This window comes from Neolamprologus brichardi, chromosome 11 (genome assembly GCF_056152115.1).
Source record: "Neolamprologus brichardi isolate AB-2024 chromosome 11, ASM5615211v1, whole genome shotgun sequence".
Taxonomy (NCBI): Eukaryota; Metazoa; Chordata; class Actinopteri; order Cichliformes; family Cichlidae; genus Neolamprologus; species Neolamprologus brichardi.
The window spans coordinates 12814286-12839134 of record NC_142114.1 but is presented as its reverse complement, the minus strand read 5'-3'; the positions used below and the strand labels follow the sequence as shown (position 1 = coordinate 12839134).

The following is a 24849-nucleotide window of genomic DNA, read 5'->3' as shown; positions in this document are numbered from 1 at the left end:
GATTTTCGCATCTATGGCTTCTGTTCTGTGTTTTGTTGTTGTTGTTTTAGTGCTTTTAAAATCTGTGTTGATGACTTTGCGTCTCATTCACAGAGGAGCTGGTCAGAGCAGAGCGAGGTGACATCAGTGAGCTGATGACCACCTCCTTCTCTGAGACCCGCACGACTGAGGAGCTTCTGCCTGCTGAGAGCGAGGAGGAGAAGGATGATGAAGAAGAAGAGGAGAGAGCCTTCCAGAACAGGCCCTATCCCCCTCGCATTGGTACACAGTCCCTGTTAATCATATGCACTTAAGCAAAATTTGACATCCAGGTTGCTCTCGTTAATGATGCTTTCTTCCCCCTGATTTTCTCCATAGAGCTGCAGCCTAACAAGGACGGTAAGCTAGGGTTTCCTATTGTTTTAATACTGAATTTTCCCCTTTTGTATGAATTGTAGTATGTTTTGAGTTACACTTCTCATAGCTAAACATGTTGCTGCACTTTTGTCTGCAGATGATGAATATGATTACACTACATCTGAGAGAGGGCCTACTTATGAATATGAGGTAAAGGTAAGATTGTAGCCAGTCTAAAAGGCTTTTCATATCTTTGATAGACTTATGTGTGTGTAAAGGTTCTGTTTTCTGTGACCCAAAATTTTGCTTACCCTTGCTGCTCTTAGATCAACACCTCTGCAGAGCTCAAGCAGGCGATCAGACCTAATGAGATCGCTAGAGATGAACTGGTAAGAGTATATGCATTATAATTTCCTTTAAGCCAAAAAAAGTATTTCTTGCCTTGTTTAATGGCACATATTTCTGTCTTTCCACAGCAGCCTGATGCTTTGGAGACATTCAACCGTGGTGCCATGGTGGGCCTGCTGGTCGTAGCTGTGGCTATCGCCATGGTGATGGTTATAAGCCTGCTGCTCGTGCGCAGGAAGCCATACGGCACTATCAGCCATGGCATTGTTGAGGTACGACCCCAGCTAGACCATTCATTTAAGTGAAGTTCCTATGAACATGCAATTCATACTTGACCTTAAAACACTTTACTTATACATATTAAAGGTGTTTAAACTCTTTTTAAAGACTCTTTTTAAATTTTACATCCTGATATTTAACTGTGAAGATCATAGCAACTCACTGGAAGGATAGATGTCAATCCAAACATTTCAGGAAAGCATTATTCTTGCCAAAATGTAAAGTATGCTAACTTCCTGTGTGCTAAAATATGCAAGCCGTTGCTATTATTATTCATATTAAAAGGTTCTTGTTAACATAAAATGTATATTCAGCACATTGCACAATGTAACAACACTGCATAGATTAAGCACACTGAGAATTAGAGATTCTAACTGGTGATGGGCAGCTAGCTCCAGCTACATGTACAACAAGTCTTTCTATTGAGCTCGCACTAAAATCAATAACAGTACTGTTACTTTAATATCCATATAATGATTATTATCAAGTTTTGAAATGTTTTTTAGAAGTTCAGAATCTGGGCTAGACCTCAAACAGTATCCTTCCTGTCATACAGTGCGTCACTAAATGTCTTCCTGTCCTTCTTGCCTGTGTATTCAATGTTTCTAAAGCATGTAACCTCAGCATTGCTGATTCATTTGCAAATTTAAGCTGCAAACAATGTGAAAAGTTTCCAAACGTATTTTTTTGCTGACTGTAACTGCAATCTAAGATGCCATCTATCATGTTATCATAGAATCATGCTGTTCAAAGCATCCCAGGTTTACCAACTTTTCTTAAAGACCGTGCTGTATCATCAGTATTATCCAAGTAGCTCTTGTGAGTTTCCAAGTATAAAAACTGTGTTGAATCCATCATAAAAACATTAAATTATAAAGGCCACCTCATCCTCTCATTCTGTCATTCTGTCCCATCTAGCCCACAGTTTAGTTATATCTCAGGTCATGGTGCGATCATTGCTTCCGACTTTGTCTTTAGTGTGTTATGACTCAGGGTCTTGTGTGTCTCTCAGCAGGTTGACCCGATGCTCACGCCAGAAGAACGACAGCTCAACAAAATGCAAAACCATGGCTACGAAAACCCCACCTACAAATTCTTTGAACAGATGAACTGAAGCATCGGGGCAGCCAGCAAGTCATGCCTGACCACACGTTGTGTCCCTCGAATCTTCCCAACAGTGATGTCCCAGCTACACTCCCTATGTTGGATTTATGATATGTCGCAAATGTAAAGTAACTGAATAAGTACGGGGTTACATCCCAAACCCATTGTAAATGACCCGACAACAACCAATCATCCGATTCATCACCTATAATACTCCTTTGGCTTAGAGTCTGAGGATGTTTCTTTGCATTAGCAGTGTCACAACATTTCATAATCCTAAAACCATTCACCTCCTCCCAGTGGCATGACTTGACCTACTGCTCCTCGTGAGAAGCTGAATTTGAACGGTGCATAATGCTTTATAGTATTTATTTTCAGTAGTAGTGTCTCTGTTCAGATTGTACCACAGTTAGATGTGATGTATCTGTGTAGATGAGTGTGAGTGACAGCTGAGTTTAAACATGGCATAAATCCCGATTTAAGTAAGAGTTAGTGATAAAAACAAAAAAATATCCAGCGTATTCTCAAACTAAACTTACCTCCATGAGCTACTGTTTCATCGCACAGTGCAAAGTACGACTACATTAGGCAAGAATTGAGAGGTGTTAACTTTGAATGTGTGAGACATTAGGCTTTGATTTGAAACACAGAAATAGGCCACACTAATCGATACAGAGCTATGTGCTGGTGGTACAAAAGAAAAAATTTTTTTTTTTAAAAAAACAACAAAAAAAAACACCAAATATTTAATTTAGCTTATTTAGTCAGTGAATGAGTTTGTTTTATTTGTTCTGCTATCTAAAGAACTGTAAAACAGAATAATCAGAAGTCCGTTATTTTGATGAAAGCATGACAACTTGGTGTATGATGCTGCAGTATTTATTTGTGTTGTTCCTGTCATTGCTTTTGAAAAGTCGGAAATGTCACAGTTCAAAATGGACACTGTAAATAACGTAAGAAGTACATACTGCTAGATGTAGACATTTCTATGATTAATTTGCATTGATGTAATGGAATAATACATAAAAATAGTACATTGTGCTGTTATGAGAAGGAGAAACACTTTCCTAACATGGCTGATTGAAAACGGACTGTTGTAAAAACCAGCACAAGACAACGACACAGCAACTACTTTCTGAATGTATTTAAGGTAGATGTTGAGGCTCCATCTTCTTTTCGGTACTGCATCATTCCCTTAGAAAACCTTAGTAGGAGTAGTTAACTTCAGCACCTCCAACAGACTACATGCCTGATGCCCTTTCTCATCACCTTGTGTAGCAGCCTGTTCATTGTCACATCTTTGGGCAGGTTTGAATTCGAGCGGAGCGGCTTAACAGTTAGACGTATCGTACCGCACAGAGCAGTGAGTGGAAAGAGGGCACAGCTATAGTAATGTGAAGTGTCAGCGTGTGCAGTGACTCCCAAAAAACTGACCACACTCTGGCGTGATAGTCGTACTGTTTAACACCTTTGAACACTACAACATTTGAGCATTACTAATCTAGTATAGACGCTGTACTAAAGTTCCTATCATCATCAAGAAGCTTTTTCACTAAATGATTCATGGTAGTTTGTCATATTTATGAACAACATAGTACACCATATAGGTACTACAAAAAGGGACTGCCCCCCCCCCCCCCCCTTTTTTTTTTTCTGATTAATTGTTAAGTGCTTAGTGTATCGATTTGATTTCATTTAGCAACATCGTGTCAGATCGTCTAGGTTAAAAAGGTCACGTTGTGGGATGTTGCTTTTGATTCATCAGTCTTTAACTATATGCGACATAGTACAGATAATCAGTACCAAAATCAGGTTATAGTTTATTTGTTTATTTCTGGGTGACATTTACTGTAAAAACAAAAAACAAAGACAGCAAGAAAGAAAAGCGGCTTTTGTTCACTGTAACGAACGTTAGATTTGTTTTTGTGTGAAGCTTGTTTTGAAATAAGCGAGAGATTTTGACTATTGGACTATCCAGTCTTCTGTTCCTTCTTGTTAGGTGCGTTCATTGCAGGTTGCGGTTGTGTTATGACAGGTAAAGAGAAGTCATAGCTCCTGTATAATTTGTACAGCTACGTTAGTGAATGAAAACATTGTACGTTCGCAGTTTAAGTCAGTTGATCTTGTAATGATACTACTGAAACCATAGATGAGAATAAGCTTGCCTGTGTTTCCCAAACCACTGAAGGTTTCCTACCAGCATTTAGCAGACTTAGAACGGTGTATACTGTAGTTACTCAAATCACATTTGTACTTATGTCCTCTGTCGAATTCTAGACTTCTTTGTTGGTCTGTCCCCCTTACTTCCCAATGAACTATAAACAATGTTATTGAAATTTTAATTGCTGCATTATTGCCTTTTACAATGCTGTGTTTTGGATGTAATGATTCTGTATTTTTTATTTGTATGTAATAATCATTTGGATCAAGGGTCATGCTTTTCACGTGTAATTTTAGAAGCTCGGACAAGAAACACTGACAAGTAAATGTGAACTACAGACAGACACATTGCCTCTGCCTAATTGACAAGGGGTGGCACTAAGCACAAGATGAGCCAAATTGATCCAATTGTGTACAGATTGCTAAATGTTAGACGCCGATCCCGTCTGTCTGGTTTCAATTATACTGCAGGATTTTAGGGGTGTTGATAGTAATGTTGGTCTTCATTTTCATTAAGAGTTTTAACCAAAGACATGATCCATAAATAATGAGACAGATCATCAAATTTGGCAAAATGTTTTCCTGTGTAACTGTACTGCAAGCAATCTGACAAACTGAAACTGGTGAAGCTAATTAACAGTCTAATAAAAATGAGTGACCCATAAAACATTGTCTCTGCTTTTTAAATGTACTTACATGCGTGTTTCTCTGTCTATACAATGTACCAGGGGTGTCAAACAGATGGCCTACAGGGTTGATGGCTCTGAAAACGGTGAAAATGTAAGAAAAAATGGTGGATTTTTCATTTTGTTTTGAACCAGGAAGCATTGTAAAGCATGACTTTAATGACAAATCACACCATGAGAGCTGTCCAAAGACATTACTTATCGCATAGCCTACCACACTGAGCTAAGATCAGTGATGATGCATTTCTTTGGTTAACTACATTAACATTTCTTTGTAATCTGGGTCTTCATCATCTTTTATCTGAAAAGATGTTACTCACACTAAAAGAGAGAGTACATATATATATATATATATATATATATATATATATATATATATATATATAGTTTTATATGCAGTGCTTGTGCTGGTCCAGCACAAAAGCACAACAGTAGTGAGTTAGACATAGACACCACTCCTCTTTACCACAATCGCATGAAAGGAAATTCACTGTCATGCTCCTCACGAAGGCAAAATGAATATTGAATTTTGATCACCTTGTAACTTGTGCAATACAACCTATGATGTAAAAGCCACAGTCAAAGGGGGGAAATCTGGCTTACTCACACTGGAAAATTATCTTCTTTTCTTTTTTTCTACTACAGGCTCATTTTTCTTGGGAAAGAGAAACCTAACGTAAAATCGGTTTACACTGTTTCTTTTGCTAATTAACAGTATGTTAGTTTCATTAGTGAATTGCCTGTTTTTCTTAACTTAAAGGTGCAAAAAGTCCTGCTCACTTGTGTGCCACGCATTGATGTAATATTTGGTAGTAAGACTTTCTGCATGATAAAAATCTTAACCAAGGTTAAGATAAGGTTTTCTCTCAGCTTTCAGTATGGAGTTTCAGTGACTCCTAAAGCCACACTGTCACTTCTGTGAAGCCAAAATTGCAGTTTACTTCCTTTGTCAGGAAAAGCTACGATGATACCATCATTTCTTTAACCTCTAAAAACAAAACTGTTTCAACAAATACACTTGAGCTCAGCTTTAGATGACTTCTGTATGGGGTGTCAGAGTGGAAAACTTTTACCTTGCATTGCAGTTCTAGACATATACAGTGCATACAGTTCTAATTATCCATTCATTCTAATGGGTATTTAGTACGTTAGTAGCTTACTGGTATTTTCCTTTGAAATGAATGTCATGCAATGAGTAATGCTATACTGTAAATGCGCTGTGTGTGTTTTTCTTTTTTTTATGCCAGCTTTTTAAAAAAAAAATAATTTTAAAGTTGCCTTGACACAGTTCTCAAGTAGCTATTCACCTGAGAGTCACCAGCGTGGGCAGGTCTCACATTTCCTTCACCCACAAATTACAAAGAAGTGTCAAGCCCCAGCCCCTGTCTTTACACAGGTTCACTTCTTCCAAACCACAACACTGACGGGTAGTCCTGCTTACCCAGATTACTGTGAAAACTCTGTGTGGCTGTACAGTGACAGTTTGCCATTGATGCTTCCAACACACATAACTCATCTTGGTAGTGGTTCCTCTGAAGTCAACTGCTCACATACCGCTACTGTGGTAATGTACGACAACTCATATTAAACCAGACTTTAATCAAGTTGCATTCTGAGTGTGCTTTTTGTTTAGTTCAGTAACGCTTTGATTCATTCAACAAAACAACAACATGAAACTCCTTAAAATGCAGAGATTAAAAGCCTCCGTAGGTGGATCAAAGATGTTACTGCATGAAATGCGCATTTGACCAAATAAAAGATAAATGTCATTTTTATCATATGACACGTGGGCGGTGGACGCACTAATGTGGAATGTGCAGATGAGCGCAAGTACCCCACACGGTTAGACACCTCGGTGAGTCAGCACTGATGATGGGTAAAGTGTCTGATGGTGATTGTCAACTGACGGCGGGTGGGACAGCAGGTGTTGAGGAGTGGGGTGTTAGGGGGGCCTGAGAGTCTTGAGATTACTGGTAGGTGAAGCCCTTTGCATCAGTTCTGGCTTTTTCATCCTATATAGTGCAAGGTGACATTTAAGCATTGGTATATTGCTAATTTCACTGAGAGGAATCGATGAGATCAGACTGTCCAGTGGTTTGAGCAACATTTGACAATAACTGCACAAACAAGGGTATGAAGAATAGCCCCCAAATGTCACCGCCTTTCTTGTAAGCATGCACACAGCACGATACCTATACGTGATAAAGTTATCACGAATGGTCAGATATCGTATATTACATCGCGGAATTGTAACGTATGGCAGTAATGCACTAATAACTGCGAGAAAACCTGTTAAATAAAAAAAAGTAAGCTGAAAAAAAACAAACCCACACAAAATGACAGTTTCTAGTTTTTTCCCTTCTTAATGCAACAACCTGTCAAACCTGTGATCACAGCCATTACAGGAAACCACCTTGTGGTTCACACTTTATGCATGTCCCTTTATCATATAGGTGAGAAGCATTTATGACGAATACTACTTAATCTTAAGTGCTTTATATTTGGAATTAAGTTCTATGTAAATGATGAACTCTTGAAAATTTTTGGGGAAAGCAGTTTGCACACTGTATTCACCACATAGGAAATGTTCACATATCCAAAACATGCTGCCAAAGTCAAAATGGATGAAAAAAAACCAACCCCCCCCCCCCCAAGTTAATTTAAAGTTCTCTAAGGTAATGCATGATCGTGCATGTGGAGAAACAAGATCACTTTTTATGTGTCGCCTTTTTAATTCTACCACTCTGAACAGAGTCAAGTGGGGTTTTTTTTTAATATGCTATTCATTTCTTTTTTGTCTTAATATGCAAACAGAAACCTTGCAGAGAAAAAATTCTTGAGCAAGATCTTATCTCTGCTTAAAACAAACTACTCACCACAAACCAAAATATAGCATACGATGCAACACATTAGGTGGTGTTTATTGTAATATATAAGAAGAAGTAATCATGTCAATTTATATCCCTCATGACAACTGGACATTGCAAGAACAATAAGGGCAGGAACAGTGTTCTTTATAGTAACTTAAAAGCCATGCACAACAAGGGTAAATGTACGATTTGCAATGTATTAATACAACAGAAATAGCAAATGATAGCAATCGCACTATGATTCCTCTACGAGACTTGAGTTAAAAAATCAATATCAAAACAGCTTGATGTATACAGCTCATATGAGACAATTAGGATTCTTTGGCAGGTTTTAAAAATACAGTGCAAATGGGAAAAATCTGATCCATGTGTTTCTAAATAAATGTAATTGACAAGGTCAGTAATCCAGTCAGCATTTAATCTGAAGGTGTTGATATAAATACGAAATGCATGTAGTTATAATAAGCTGATAGTCAAATAAAAGTAATGGCATTTTTACTGTGTAATATAACGTGCTAGATTTACTTTAAACAGTAGGTCGAACAAAGTGTTGTTGTTTTTTTCTGCATTTCCAAGAGCAACTTCCTGAATGTAAAGAAAATGCAGAAAAAAAAGTTTCCTGCTGAGGTTTTTACCTCAAGTGGTGCTATGGAGCTGTTTTTCAACAAATGGGCACTTCCCTTGCCTGTCTTGGGTGTGTGTATTAGTACATAAAGGCCAGTGAGGCCTTACAAGTTCCCACCGATGCCTTTTCTAATATTTCACTGAAAAACAGGTGGTAAAAACATACTGACATATGCAGAAATGTGCTAAATCTGTTTTCTAGTAAACAGAGCATTAACAATTTGATTTGAAAAAGAAAGTGCACTCTAAGTTCTATAGTTTTACATGCAAGGACATAATTAAAAAACAAGAACTCATGAAATAAAGCACTGTGCCATCATTTATTTAAAAAAAAAATCAGAATCAGTGAATCAAAAACTGAGAACACTTTGTGATTCACTAGCATGCAGAACCATCTTTAGATAGTATAACCTGAAGTAACTGTTTTTTCTATGATTTTATCTCTTGCATCATAGTGGAGAAATTCTGACCACTCTTTTTTACAACTTTGCTTCAATTTATTGTGGTTTGGGGGAAATTGTTTGTGCACAACTACCTTAAGGTCCCACCGCAGCATTTCAGTTGGGTTGAGGCCGGGTTTTTAACTGGGCTATTGCAACACCTTGATTCTTTTCTTTTTCTGGCATCCTGTTTTAGTTTTGCTGCTGTGCTTGGGATCTTTGTCCTGTTGCATGACCCCATTTCAGCCAAGTTTTAGCTGTTGGACATACAACCTCATTTGTCTCTAGAATATATTGGTATACAGAGGAGCACAGATGGCGGTTTGCAGAGCTTAGGCTATGCTGCCATGTTCTTTTAGAGAGAAGAAGATTTTTTACCAGTTCCTGTTAATAACTTTAAAATTCAACATGCTAATTGAGGCAAGTAGAGTCTCAGATGTAGCTCTTGGGTTTTTGCAGTTTTTCTGAGAAATAGACGCTCTGATTTTTGAGTGAATTTGCCGGGCATCCACATATCATGTCTTGAATGTTTTCCACTTATGAATAATCATTCTTACTGTAGAATAATGGACTTAAGCATTGTTTGGAAACTGTCTCATAAATCTTCCCAGACTGTCAGACAACAACAGTTGCTTGTGTTAGAATATACCTGCTCTTTCCTGATCTTTGGCATTGTGTTAATGTGCATCTGAATGCTCCATAACTGCTAAAAGTCTTGTTTTTGTAGAGATGCTCTAACTCACTGATGATCAGCTAACTGGCTGCATTTGATTAGCACCAACTGGTTGCTACTTTCCCTCTTAATTTCTATGGATGTAGCACGAGTTTAGTATGAACTTTCCACATAGTTTCTGTATTTTGGCTTCTGTATTAACTGTGCTGTTGTAAAAATGAGCTTCTATTTAAATTATTTTAGAATCTGGTAAGGAACAGATGATTTTATATTGCATTCTGAAATGTAAAACCGTAGCAATGAAAGTTGTACTACTTTCTTTTTTCATGACTGTATAATGCTTTAAAAATGTCTTTGCAAATGTTCTTGCACTTTGTAAACATCAAGTATATACACTACATTTTAGTAAGCATTACTCAATTAAGAACTGAAATACTTACATGAAACTGTTTAAACTTTAGTCATCCACAAATGGCTTGTTACTGGAACCGAGTCTATGTAATGCTAGCTAGCAAGTTAGCTAAAGAGAATTATTATTCTGTGTGCAATGGAGTGTTAGATATGTTATTAACATTACATTTCACTGTGCTTGTAGTTTCAGTAAAAGTGAACATGGCAGTCATCAGTAAAAGCAAAGAAATAATTTCACTAGACAAAGCTAAAATTAATATCATTCATGCAAAAAGGTGTTTTCAGGCTTTTGACCACACACAATAGTATTTTACCATGTTCTCTTTTAACAGTTTTTGCATGTTGACTCAAACTAAAAGCTACCTTATAGAGCTTCTACAATAAATAAGTTTAGACAACACTGGCTTACAAGTAATACTATTGACAGCCTCAGAAATATTGATACTTGCTTTCCAGTTGTAGTTTATGTGCTACTGTGCTGCTGAAATGAACACTACATAAAGTCCTAGCTCTGTCTTGTACATATGTTTTGTTTCAATTTGTAACCATGATTGTTTGGTTTTTACACTTGCAGCATGTTCAATTGTGCTAAATAGTCTACTGTCTTTCTTCTGTGCCAAACATGACAGCATAACTCATGTTGTTTTGTCACCTTGTCACTGTCACTGTGTGTGTACCTGGTGTGTGTGTGTGTGTCCACACCTGCGTGTACACAAAGAAAGGTTCCATTATAGCCGGAACTATCTTGAAGGTGGTAAAACCACTTTGTGAAGTAAATAACACTGGTCATCATATTACACTGGCATACTATATTGGTAAACCAAGGATCATTAAATTTATGTGGATATAATGGTAATACCAACCACCTAAGTAAATATTGCGGCAGACCAAGGTAACCCCCTCATGACAACTGCACTCCTGAAAAGCATCTGCATGTCTAAACATCACACCTTCCTTCAGTTGAACAGTTTAAGGAAGTTAAAAAAAGAGCCAAAGATCTTGAATCAGCCTTGAATCTCCCCAGATTTTGACCAAATGAGCATCCAGAATGCACATCATACCTGAGTGGGTCACAGCTCTTTGATTTCACTCTAATACAAATATTCGAGAACAAGCTTTAATGTCGTTTTTGATCGTTCTGCCCTCCTAACAGCTCAGCAGTTACTGTTTTCACTTTGTGAGCCTTGCCTCTGTGTGTGCGCGTATCTTTGTTTGTGTAATAATGGCAAAATGTGGTCCGCCCACATTCACAGACAGACACACACCCACTTTCTCAATAATCTGTCGGGCATTTGTAACTGCAATTAAATTTGTAAATGCAAATATTTCTAATGACGAGTGTGGTTCACTCGGTGGTCTCTAATCATTTTTAGGTGGAAAATGCTCATCTGTGTTGACAAACTGCTGATTTTCTTTACACTTGTATGAAGAGCCCAAATTATACTGTATAACAAGAATTCTTTAAAAAGATGGCACATCTGTATGTTTTTCCTATCACATGATGTCTCCCCCTGAGCTGAACAAAAAAATGTAAAGAAACAACCTTTAAGTTTTAAAAATGTAGCAGAAAAAAATAACTAGCTTAAAAATTAAAGCTAATTTAGGAATATGGCAAAACAAACCGTTAAATGCAAGCAAAGGCACAGAGTATACTCCACCATCACGGGCTGACAAACTGACCAGCTCGCTACAGTTGGCCTATTTTTACAGGTTGTCACGCCAGCATCTGACATATCGAAAGGCCAAAGCAGATATTTCTATTTTCAGAGCGCAGCTTTTAGTAAAGCTCGGCCCTACATATCAGTACCACTGGGCTTTGGCCTGTATGTTTCCTGTCACAGATGACTGTCTTTGAAGTGGTTTTTGTCTCAGCAGAGAACAGTCTATTAATGTAGTGACCAGCAAATGAAGTAGGAGGAGAGGAAATCATGTACAACATGTAAAGGTGTGCAACATTACTATTCAACCACTGTCCTCATTTTTCTCTCTCGTTTTCATTGTTAATTTGGTTTGGTTTGTGTTTTGTATTCGACAACAATAGCTGTATGACACTTATACAAGAAGTAGAAATTATTCCTTATCAAAACTTCCTGGTTTGAGCAAAGCAAAATTGAACAAAGTACTGGTTTAGTTAACAGAAAGTCCCCATCTTTAATCACAAAAGGCAAGCCTTTTAGCACTGTAATCAGAGCACCAATCAGAGAGAGTTAACATGAAGAGGAGGGACTGAAGAGACAAAAGAGGAAACCACCCTGCCCCACAGTATAACCTGTGCCCTGACAGACATGTCACTTTAGAAGTCGCTTCACAATCATGATGCGAGGTAGCTCATCGTTCGCCTTGGAGAATATTCACTAAACATCTGGTAAGTGCCTCATTCATGCAGCTTGTTGCTTCTTAGGTTTCCAACACTTGAAACCACAAGAAGATGCACCTCAACATTTCTCATCTTTGCTCTTTTTAACTGTCTAATCTTTGATCTACTGTAAACACAACTTAGCACTGTGCTACTGATATGTTGCCCGTTGAGGGTTTTATAAATTGGGTTTCAACTGTAGTGCTTTACGTGTGAGCTCTGGAAGGGTTTACTTTAACTGCTTCTCTTGTCAAATGTGTAAGGCTTTACATTGACATTGATTATACTTTTACTAAAAGGAGATCAAACACCTGCTAACTATGGCACAACTCAGGTCTACATTGATCCGAGCAGCTGCAGTGGGAACAATATATTATACCAGGCAGTTTATGACAAATAAACAGTTAGATTAAGACAAATAGATTTAAACCAGGTAAGCGTGAACTTTGGGCACAGCATAAAATAAGATTTATAGGCCAGCAGCTTCCAGGAGAGCACCTCTATATGCACAACAGTGAACAATCATAAATTATACAGTACTATTGGAATTATATAAATGTCACCTTAAAGTCAGCACAGTATTTGAAAACACATTCTAATCACAGTTAAAATGAAAGTGCATGAATTGGCACATAATGCACTCTGAAAGACATCAATAATCCTGAAAGGCCTTTGCAAGTAAGACAAGAGCATCAATATACAGATCAAAGATTTGTTTATGACACATTTCTTTTCACATCTCACCAAAATCTCCTTGGATTTAAAATAATGTTGTTAATTAATTTTTTTTAAATGATTATAAATACATTATGTAATGTTAGTGTGTATCCACATGCTTAATTATATTGTCGTCACGACTGTGACAACTAATACGATAATGTTTTAATAATAACATTGATATTTTATTATCATTATTGGCGCTGTTTTAACGTAAATGCAGGTCACTTAAAATGACGTGGATGTGGAAAATGACGAAAATTGTACTCCAGAAATTTTAATTGTTCTGAAAAGAAAGTTACTTTATATGTAGCTTTGCAAAATCAAAGCACTATATGCGCGTATACTTAATATATCTTTATATTTGAAGCCGTAAATGCCATACTGGGAAATACGGGTCAACGCGCTTTATATTCATCTATGCGGACGATACGCGTCACTAAACTGACATAAGCTTGATTTGCACACTGAATTCCCTGCGTGCTTTCGACACTGTTTATTTTGAATTAAACATTTAATAATTGTCTTGACTTTTAAAAAAAAAACCAAAACCGATAAATGCATGCTCAAATGAAACCTCAAGCTTGTCTTCAAGCCCAAGTACACAGAAGCACTAACTTTGTACTTTCGATAATGGCCTTGCGCCACTGTCACTTTCACTCTCACTGCTCCATGCTGTACCACTTACTCCTACATATGAGACACAGCCAAATAATTGACAAACATAAAAACTAAAAATAATTTGAAATTAATTAAAGCAAGCTAAAACACTTTTAAAAGGGTTTAAAGGATTAAATCGCTTATGTAAAATATTTTCGTGAATTTTTACGCAAGACATAAGATTTTGATTGGTGCATCATTTATGCACATATTTTTTTTAAATTCCAGTAATGAGACAACTAAATGTCATTTTGTTTCACATTTACTTTTCATTTACAGTCACCATCGAGGTACGGGTATGGGTTTGCAATTGCGCAAAAAAAGACAACAAAAAAACCTTCTGAAATAGCTCACAGTACTTGTGACCTCTGCTTCAGAAACCGACCGCACACTGTATAATCATAAAGGTTCATTATAGACTTCAGACAGTGTGAAGATGACAAACTCTCAGGCATCCGGTAGTTTTAGCATACAGCCACAGCCTCTTCATCCATGTATTCTCAATATTAATGTTAAATTCCAAAAAAATACTTACATATTTACATATTCCACCCCTGCAATATCTTGCATCTGATGTTTATTGTACTCAAATATGGTCTTATTGTTGTTGATGTTCAAACTTTTTACTCATGTTTACGCGTGTACAGTCATTAGTCATGGTTTCATATACTGTTAGGGCTTTGTGGCTTTAGAGTGTGTATGTGAACTCTGAATATCAAAGCTTTCACATAAGAGTACATTTCCACACAGCAGCCAGGCATTCAAACATGATAACAGACACAGTAGTGATTGAGGAAAGTTTTCTTGCAAATATGACTCTACAAAAAGATACAGGATTTTTTAAAGAATACTTTTAAAAAACTGTTTTGAAAAGTCCCTGAAAATGAAATTGAGTTACACCGGTTCTTTGTAATTACACAAATAATAAATATCTTTGTAATAATCATGTTAGGTACATTCTGCCCCCTCAGCTTTCACTATAGGTAATGCTCTTTGGAAAGGGTGGAAAAAAACAGTGCAAACCACAGAGAAGTATATCTGTTAATCACAAGCCAATCTGTGCTGCTGTTTTTCAACCTGATTTTCCAACATACAATTTAGCATTTCTGGAAATGTCACATAGCAATGTGGCAAATAGATGGAACAAACTTTCAGATAGAGTGGGCATAATCTGATGGGATATCTCTTTTGGTTTTGGTTTTCTCTTCTCAGACTTTTGATTATACATCTACACCTTCAGACATGATCAGAATCAACAACACCCAATACTTCCACTTCCTGGAGCAGGCAGATGCCTTACGCCGCTCAGGGTCACTCTGTGATGCTATAATTTCGGTAAAGAGCCAAACTTTCAGGGCTCATCGTCTAGTATTAGCCTGTGCTAGCAGAACTTTAGCACAGCAGCTAGCCCACGGAGACATAGACAGCCCTGTATGCTGCACTCTAGAGTATTTTTCACCTCACACCTTCCAGCAAGTTCTGGATTTCACCTACACACAAGCTCTTGAGGTCTCTGTGGATGATCTGCAACTACTGTTGAAAGCTGCACAACTGCTGGAGATGCAGCCACTGGAGGATCAGTGCAGGAAGCAGCTGGACACTCTTGACTGCAAAGCAGAAAAGCAGGAAAAAAGAGACAAAACCACTGATGTCAAAGTAGAAAAGGAGACTCCAGAGGGACAAGATCAACATCCAAACGCAAGTCCATTTCATGAGGATAAACTGCTTAAGAAGTCCTTCCCTGGGAATGAGGCAAGCACTGCCTTGGAAAACCTTTCACCCTCTACTCCTACTAAGATCCACAGCAGTCCATCACCCCCAAGAAAGAAGGCCAAACTGTCCCCTATTTCAGAACCAATTCACAGCAAAAACAGTGCTGTTGCCAAGCCTGCTAGTAGCAATTCCTCTTTCTCTTATCCATGGACTTTCTCTACAAACATGTGGGACTCTGTGAGCACCTTGCGGCGAATAGCAGAAAACTATCCAAGCTTACTTGCAGCTCACCCTCTTCAGTCACCCAACCAATCCTCTATACCCTACCCATACTCTCTCTCCAGTCCCCAAATGTTCCCCCTACTAAGTTCTCATTTTCAAACCCCAGGTCAGAACCCCATAATGGGCTACTCAGGCTTCCACCCCCGCTATGCACAAAACATTTACAGTGGTCCGACTCGAATGGGAAACATAATCAAACAGAGCCTTTTAAAAAGAAAAAGATCTAGCCAGAAAGCATTTCCTGGGACTGTTCAACCTGGTGAACCAAGGTAAGACACAGTTCGGACATGATTTTGGAAACTTGTTGTTGTTTTTTTTCTAGTCATTATCTCCAAATTTTCCTCTAATAGAATAATTTAGAATCCCCCGATTTGCTCAATTTTTCCTTTATGACAGCTACCACACCTGACTCACTGCTTTTTGGGTAGATATGTGTTAACAAGCCTCCTGCATTTTCCAGCTACATCAGTTTCACCTTTTAACCCTTCCTTGCCAGTCCAGGTCTGTGAAATTCTTTTTTGAGAAGTTATCAGCCTAGCTTCCACTGCGCAAAAGGGCTAAAAAAGAGATATCTTTTTATACACACACACACACACACACACACATATACATATATATATATATATATATATATATATATATATATATATATATATATATATATATATATATATATATATATATACACACACATAAATATGTACTATATTATACTACATATATAGTACATATTTATGTGTGTACTATACATAAAGGCAAGATAGATATATATATCTATATATATATATATATAGATATATAGATATATATATAGATATATATATCTATATATATATATATAGATATATATATATAGATATAGATATAGATATACGTCTTACTATATATCTATATATATATAGTAAGTTTCGTTTATCATCAAAGTAATAACCCACTTCACCTAGTTTTTATGTGATAATTTAGCGTATACACATTGTGCAGTGTTCCTCACAGCAAAACCAAATAGAACATAATGGGGAACCCCCTAAATTTCTCCCCTCCTTTGCAAAATTCGAGAGTTTCCACACACTGAAATCTTCCTTTACTGTTTAGTCTGGTCTACCTCTTTTCAGTTTTTTCTTTAACATTGAGCATGTACTAAACATATAAGTATATTGTGGTTTAAATTTGAGAGGAAGGAAGTTTTAAGTGTCTAAGGGACGTAATTTGTGATAACACGTAAAGCAGTAAAACGTATGCAGACTGACTTTTTTCCATGTGCCATTTTGAAGGTGTGCCTTAGAAGTCGGCACACAGAAACCTTTTTTTTATATATATTTGCGGTTTGTGACTTTGGGAGACAAATGAAGGTTTACATTTTAAATTAAAGGTATAATTAGTACACTTGTTTTTTTGCAACTGTTAATTTGTGTGTCCTCAGTTACCCCGAAGTGTCCAAAGCCAGCAAAGACAGAGGTCAAGACTGCCAACATTGCAGTCTACGTAATGATCCGGTGCTGCGGGAGTCAGTCTCCACACAGTTAGGTAATGATATGAGAAACACAAAACTCACACTTTCAATAATCAAAACACGCTGAAGCTACATTATTATTGTAAAAGTGATCATCCTGTGTAGAAATGATCATTTTAACAAGATAAAAGTAAAAAGTTCTTTTCATGACCCCTAACCTCTGCAGACTCCAGCTGTGTAGCAACGCAATGGAAAGTGATAAAAAGAGTTGTGGTTTTTGAAAGCAGGGTGCAGCAGGAGCAGTAGTGTGGTTACTAGATACAGCTAGATACATGCAGTACAGTATGTACTGCATCGCAACAGTGGTTTGTCCCATGCCAAAAAAGTCAAACATATTGATTTATTATGTCGTTCTAATATTCATTTCATCCACACAAAAATGAGTTACACCATCTGTGCTAGTGCATGTTTGTGTGGGTGAGTGTGTGCACACGAAAGTGTACAATCAGCCTGATAAATATTTTATCAGATGTTGAATATCTTTGCTCAATGGAACATTATGATCATGCTTAAACAGATTAGGCAATGGTAAAACTGTGTCTTACCAGCAGCTGCATCTTAAATAAAATTCAGAGTTTTCTTGCTGCTGCATAGAGTAAGGATAACAGTAAAACGATCTTTATTAGTATTATTATTTTGTAAAAAATCAACCGAGAAACACACATATTATTTCTAGATCTTTACAAAACAGAGAGAGACATGTTCAAACCTTATATGAGGTTAGGTATTTTTTTAGCAAGAAGTGATATATTGGACAGGAAATGCACTAATGACAACAGGTCTCAGTAGCTTGTGTTTAGAGTGGTAAGTGTTCGATTGTTGTGGTTTATTCTTTCAATTTCCCCTACTACAGTACACCCCCTTCTCCTTTCAGCATCCTGTCTAAAACTATGAGGCCCATGTTTTTACTTGATAGACCCTAAAAAATATAAGGTAGTGTAAAGCTTCAGTGGTGCTACCTTAACCTCAAAACTCACACCTTTATAATTTTTAGAGGTGATATGCGTGCATAGTGACAGGAAGGTAAGCTTGTACCAACTGAATTTATTGTCTCGCAACAGGATGCTTAACAAAAATAGACGTGCCTTAGAAATGCAAGTGAAATGCTGTATGTCTAATGCTGTGTGACTAAAATCGGTTTTTAAAGGTCTGGCAAAAACGGTGGTTATTTATTTTGAAACAGCTGGTTGAGTTAGCAAGTCAGAGCAAGAGACTCTGCGAGCATGACTACTAATATCAGCTAAGGCGGGATTATCACTAACAGTTATCTGACAGTTATTTATCAAGAAATCGATTAACACACAATTTTGCAGAGCCAGCTGTGAACTCGTTAGATCTTCTCTTTTTTGCAAGATACAAACATGCCAGCATTAATCAAATTATTTTCAAAATTATTTTCAGATACATTTCCTGGTGATCCACTACCTGATTGTTCAGCGTCACAGCTCTACTATAGATTCAGCCACATTTATGCAATATCTTGTTGTTGTGTAGTTCCATTCCAGCAAGCAATGCAAGCAGCTTCTGTCTGACAACATACAACTTACAACAGAAAAGGTCACCACAATATTCGCACCAAGATCTGTTTTTATATTAAAATCTGATTGTTTTCAAAGGCAAAACCTGCACAGGATGTCGGTTCTGTGGACGAGGAGACGTTACACCGCATGAATCAGAGACCAGAGGAGACCACAGAGGAGAAAAACCCTATCAGTGCCAACATTGCCCTAAGAAGTTTAGTCTGAAACATCAGCTGGACACACACCACCGAGTACACACTGGTAAGCGCATCTCTTCAACATCAGCGTATCAGATTATTTACTTTTTTTTCATACCGGAGCAAAGATAGCTGTGAGAATTTTCGACTTATATTGCAGCAAAGAATCCTCTGGCTTGACACTGATGGAAAATGATTACCCACAGCAATGACTAATAATTTAGAAGAAAAAAAAGAAATTAAATAAAAAATATAAACATAGGTCAAAAGTGTTAACCTAGTTACAAAATGACGTCCGATAAATCTGCCCAGTATGTATTTACCAACTCTGACTTTGAAAAGCATGTTTAAAAATAACAACAGCAATAAAGGTCTGACGTTGTTTAAGTCAGTGGGACTTGGAAAATCATATCAGAGACATGGCATGGCAGGCTACAGCCAAATTAAAGAATTTATGAATAACCGTCACAGTTATACCATTTTTTAAGTATCCTCATTATAATAACTAAGAAGTTTTTGTGTTTTTCAGAGAGAAGTGCCTGCACTTTTTAAATGTACAACCGGGCCCATGTGCATTACTGCAGAACATCTTCGGAAGTAGAGAGTTTTCCACTCATTCTAATACTATGAAGCTAACCTTGCAGAATATGAAACTTGCAGACTTGAAACTTGCACGCAACAGAGAATCTAGTCAACAAAGGGCATCATGTCTGTATTTAACTGCAAAGCAATACTATACATTGAGAAAATACTAAATAGTAAAGCAAATACATTTCCAAAACACTCCTTAAAGCTTTATTATTAAGATTACTTTGGAGACACTGACATTAGAAATATTCACCATGATGAATGTCTAGCATTTGCTCTGCATATTGGATTTTTGGGAGTGTATGATTCAGAAGCTTAACGCAAAAGAAGAGAATTTAAAAATGAATTGCACTGATGGAAAGGACATGAGCTAATTTGTTTAAGTTGAGGTCTGTTTAGCTACAGAAATGGTAATGAACATTAGTCGGTCTTTCAGATAGGCCAGTGTGTTCTAGGATAGATCTGCTTCATAATAACATCTTTTAAGAGCAATTTTGATGTCTCACATATCAACGAGTATCTGAAAGAGTGAAAGAAGACACTAAAAAGAAATTCCCAGGTATATTACTTCATAAATAAGTCACTTCTTTTTCAGGCGTTCACACACTTAGATGTTTAAAAGCTCTTTGGAAAGGATTTTGCTTTAGAGTTTTAACACTACCTGTTAAACCAGTAGACTTTTTTTATAAGCACAGATTTTGTCAGCACATTTTATTAATATGAAAATGTAAGGTTTTTTTCTCAGAATTACTAAGCTGATATTTATCTATTTCATTTTGTGTTGCTTTGACCTACAATCAAATAGAAAAACCGACTTAGTGGAAAACAGATGCAAGTGGTGCAAAGCTGGATGATTTGCATAAAAGTGCCCCAGTTTACTCTACTCATGTTTACTCATTTAAGAAGTGTATCTGTTGAGAGCGAAAGAAAAATTGACCCAATAAACAGTTTTAGGATTTAACTAAATATTAAACATTGCATGTACACCAGAATTTATGCCAATCAGTAAATTTATATCTGCAACCAGATTAGTACCAATTCAGTATTCAAATTGGGAGATGTGTTCTCACGATCTTTAGTACAGTCTCTTGGTCATGGCATTTAATAGTAATCAGGGGAGAAAAAATGTTTTTAAAGAAAATGATAATGGCACAGTAAAATTGACCTTTGACCTTACAGATATGAAATGTAATTTTACCCTAACAGACATTTGTACAAAATCTTTTATTTATCTGATGAATTCTTGAAGTAGGGCTAAAAAAGGTACTTTGAGAGTTCACTGTGTGAAACTGACTTTGACAATCAAATTCATCAGTGCGTTCTTGATAACAAGTGAATGTTTGTGCAAATTATGAAGAAGGAAAAAAAATCCCTTGAGGCTTTCAAGGTCGTATGTAGCCTACATAAATACAGACAACCCAAAAAAACATAACCCCACATACTACATCTACTGGCACAGAGACCCGTGCTAAATAGATTGTAAAACACTGAAAATAAATATGTTTTAAACACCCTTTCTCAAGTGAGCACTCCTCTCTTCCACCTCCTTTCTCTTCCTTCCTGTGCCCCCTACCCTGCTCTTTCTTCTCTCTGCTTCAAGGCGAGAAACCATTCGAGTGTCGCCTCTGTGGTCAACGTTCACGGGACTACTCGGCCATGATCAAGCACCTGCGGACTCACGGCGGGGCCGCGCCGTACCAGTGCACAGTGTGCCTGGAGTTCTGCAGCAGCCTGGTCGCCATGCAAAGACACATCAAGAGCCACGCAGTGCAAGACTTCCCCCCTGACTGGAGCATCAACAGCACCTACCTGTACATCTCCCACATCTGAGCCATGCCTCATAATCCAACTGCCTCCATCGACGCAAAGTTCTCAAGAGTGTAGCTGTAATGTGCACCTCTCAGCTATAATCATTACATAGCCTACACACAGCTAAGCATCAATTATATTTCTAAAGGTAAAATTTTTAAAAAGTATGTATGGTAATGTTTGAGAAATCTAGAGGGCCATTAAACATTTACCCCTAAGTGAAATGCAAGATCTCAAACTGGAGTGTAGCAATAACTTGTATACAAACTGCAACTGTTCTGTATTCGCCGTCAAAACTACAGATCAGATCAATACAGCACTAATTTCCAGTGACATGTCAGAAAAAGATATTGAAAGTGTTTACCATGCATTAAAGCCACATCAACAGCTTATCCTCATCGAATGACGCAGGCATCTTCTCTCCGACTTTCATTATCACTTGACTGTTGTATAATCTTTGTGTCTGACTTAGGTTTACAGCACCCTCTTGAGGAGAACCACAGTAACATTATGACAAATTTCAACTGAAATATGCAACATAGTGTCCACATCTATCTTATTCTGGACAGAAAGAAAGGCGATTTCTCCAGAAACAGTCAAGATGAGTTTGTAGCAGTACTGGTGAGAGAACTGGCAGCAAAAATGTTAATATAAAAAAAACAGTTTAAAGGAGGCTAAAATTTAGCAAAGATGATACCTGTCCTCTCATTAATAGTGACTAGTTAGCTTATATTATCAGTATTATCACAGAGCTTTTGCATCTATACCAAGCTTGATAGTGAGAATAGTTGAGCGCTTTCTTTTCTTTATTGGACGTGCTGTAGTAAAAGTCACTCAGAGGTAGGCCTGCCAACTTAAATACCTCCATAAAAGCTCCATACAAGTTTCAGGATTGAAATTATTACATACATATTATGTATGTTTGCACACTGCTTCCTGGAATTAGCTTTCAGTGAAGCTCTTGGGTCTGTTTCCATCAAAATGTATTTGTTGATTTGTACAGCATTATCCTAAATGTGTATTAGCTGTGAAATAAATAAATAAACATTATTCATCTTTCACTCTAATTTTTTTTCATACATAGATACAGATGTTGATGTAAATACACGTAGATATAAACATAAAATGCAAAGTGCAAAATCTTTACATTAATTACACATAGCAAGTACCCTTATTTTTCACCTTATTTTTTAAAAATACATAAATACATACGTTGACGTAAATACACATAGATATGAAGAAAAAAGGCAAAGTGCATTATATATATATGTGTGTGTGTGTATATACACACACACACATATATACACATCTATATATATATATATATATATATATATATATATATATATATATATACATGTGTGAGTGAGAGTGTATATAGCTTTGAAGTCACTATAATAAGATGAGAGGTCCCATTAACTAAACACATCAGAATCTGAGAATTTGTGTCAAATTATTTTATGATATAATGTGATTATATTATAGTATAATTTAGATATAATATATCTCAATGTTCAGTTAGCCATTAGAACCTCACACAGGATGCGTCCAATTGTGATCAATGTGATGTTTGGTATTGGTTAAAGTCAATGTAATGGCCTTATAAGTCACATATTGTGTGGCGGTGTGTTCGTGTCCACTTATATTTAGTACATGTACGGTGCATCTCACAAAGGCTGTAATTCATCCAAAACAGCGGTGCAGCACCTCGCAGCCAAAAAAAAAAAAAGATTACGTTTGTTAAAAGTCGCGCCGCTTAGTTCCGTCCTTGCACGGGTTCACAGAGGGCGTAATAGAAGACGTCTGCACGTACAAAAGTGGTCGGATTCTCGGCGCCGCTCCTGTGTCTGACTTCCTTCACTGCTCGGTGCAGCTTCACGCTGCTTCCGTTAAAAAAAAAGAGAGGGGGGACTATTTTAAGCGATACGGGGCGGAGATACACTAGTACGCTTCTGAAACGCGTTGCGGCGCGTCTGGTTATTTTTTTTTTTGTGAGTGGGCGCTGTCAGCTCCGACTGCTGCGTAGGAGCCGGAAAGTGACGCAGTCGCAAGTGGGTATTCCCGGGCAATTGGAGGGCGGTGGGGAGGGGGGTACGAGAACCAAGTCCGTAGGTACAGTCACAGATCAGTGACATGTCGAATTTCGTTTGTGTAAATAAAACGTACCAAAATAACACAACCGCTGTGAAATTTGACATTTTGATGTACTCATTTACATTTATGCATCATATTCTTACCAAGCTCGTTTTTCCCAACCACTTTTACAAAACATTTTTTTTTTCTTTAAAGTGAAATGCGTGAACCATACTACTGAGTATTCATATGCTGCAGATTTTTGTGCCAAATTACAACAAAAGAATTTGAAACATGTTGCAAGCCCGACTCTTTCGGGCCTCTGTCGAAGCCAGTGGCTGAAACTGTGATCATGGGCCAATTGTAGCAGTAAAAGTAGAAATATATTGCATGTGTCATGTTAGCAAAGTACCTTGGCTAACTATGCACAGTACAAGAGCAGAGTTATTAGGAAGGCTGGCTAAGGCCTTATTGGCTCCCTGCTCTAATCTGATATGTTAAAAAGCTCCATTTACCACTTGCATAGTACAGTCTGCTGTAATGTTCCCTCTAAGCTGCGCACGTGCGCAATTGCGCACTGCTGGCACGGTCTCTGCGCACAGAAAATCTGGGTTGTGCACAAAAAAATCTAACCTGAATTGAAATTAAAATTAAAACTTTAACAATTCTGTTTTGCAGTGTTAGTCAGTAAGTGACTGGCTGCTCCCCTATGGTATTAGAACGATCCCATCTTATCCCACAATCCAGCCAATAATGCGATTCACATTCGTATATACGCAGCTAATCAACGTCCTTATGTGCCTACACCGGTGTTAGCTAGCAAAGCGGCGTGGCTGATGTGGAGTGAAGCCACGTTAATGACAACGTGTACAACCATTGGAGATGTGAGCAGGACAGACGGAACAATTGACGGAAAAGTGTGGACTTTATACCAGTTTTTAAATTGTGTTGATAGGCCACGTAAAACCAGAGTTATGATAAAATTATATGCAATGTTTGGTTTTCTTCCTGAATACTATTGTTGTTTATATTTACTGCGGGAAGAAACGGTAAAAATGGCGTTTTATAAGGAAAGCGCTTGAAAGCACTCTCCGCCTGTGAGCATAGCTGGAGTGGCCATCGGCCCATCGGGTAATTTTTCGTTTTAAATGGGCCAATGTTTTTTTTGTTGTTGTCTTTTTTTCTGTAACGGTGTAAACAGTGAAAGGTGGCGGATTGGACAGATGCTGGTAGACGTGTAAAAATAACCCAATTGTTTGGTAGTGGCTATGGTGGAGCTTTCACAGATTCAGTAAAATTAGCAAGTGGTGGAGGCCAGCAGGTGGATGAGGGAAAGGGGAGGCGGAGGAGGAGAGACCCGAGGCGGCCGCCGGTCCGACTGTCAGGTGAACTGAGCTTCAGGTGAGAAGTTATGACCTGCAGTCTATCTGGGTCAGATATAAACCAAGTTTAGGTGTAGTTTATTTTCGTTGTGCTAACTTTTTACAGTCAGT

At 37.5% G+C, this 24849-nt stretch overlaps 2 protein-coding genes across 4 annotated transcripts in view; both read left to right on the top strand.

Moving 5' to 3' along the window:
* aplp1 (amyloid beta precursor like protein 1) overlaps positions 1–4894 on the top strand; it is a 33858-nt gene extending 28964 nt beyond the window's left edge. The window contains exons 12-17 of one of the 3 annotated variants that reach the window (XM_006801454.3): positions 94–261; positions 358–378; positions 494–546; positions 663–725; positions 813–956; positions 1976–4894. In XM_006801454.3, the coding sequence (XP_006801517.1) occupies positions 94–261; positions 358–378; positions 494–546; positions 663–725; positions 813–956; positions 1976–2077 (551 nt within the window). In that variant the 3' untranslated portion in view covers positions 2078–4894. Of the gene's footprint in view, positions 1–93; positions 262–357; positions 379–493; positions 553–662; positions 726–812; positions 957–1975 lie in introns of all 3 variants that reach the window. The other 2 variants (XM_006801452.3, XM_006801453.3) reach the window with 2 other exon arrangements.
* A 7355-nt stretch (positions 4895–12249) lies between these two features.
* On the top strand, positions 12250–22180 carry zbtb32 (zinc finger and BTB domain containing 32). Its single transcript, XM_006801456.1, has 5 exons — positions 12250–12296; positions 14877–15928; positions 17080–17183; positions 18786–18950; positions 21075–22180. Exons 2-5 carry the CDS (start codon positions 14907–14909, stop codon positions 21302–21304), a joined length of 1521 nt encoding a protein of 506 aa, XP_006801519.1. The 5' UTR covers positions 12250–12296; positions 14877–14906; the 3' UTR covers positions 21305–22180.
* Positions 22181–24849: the final 2669 nt, after the last annotated feature.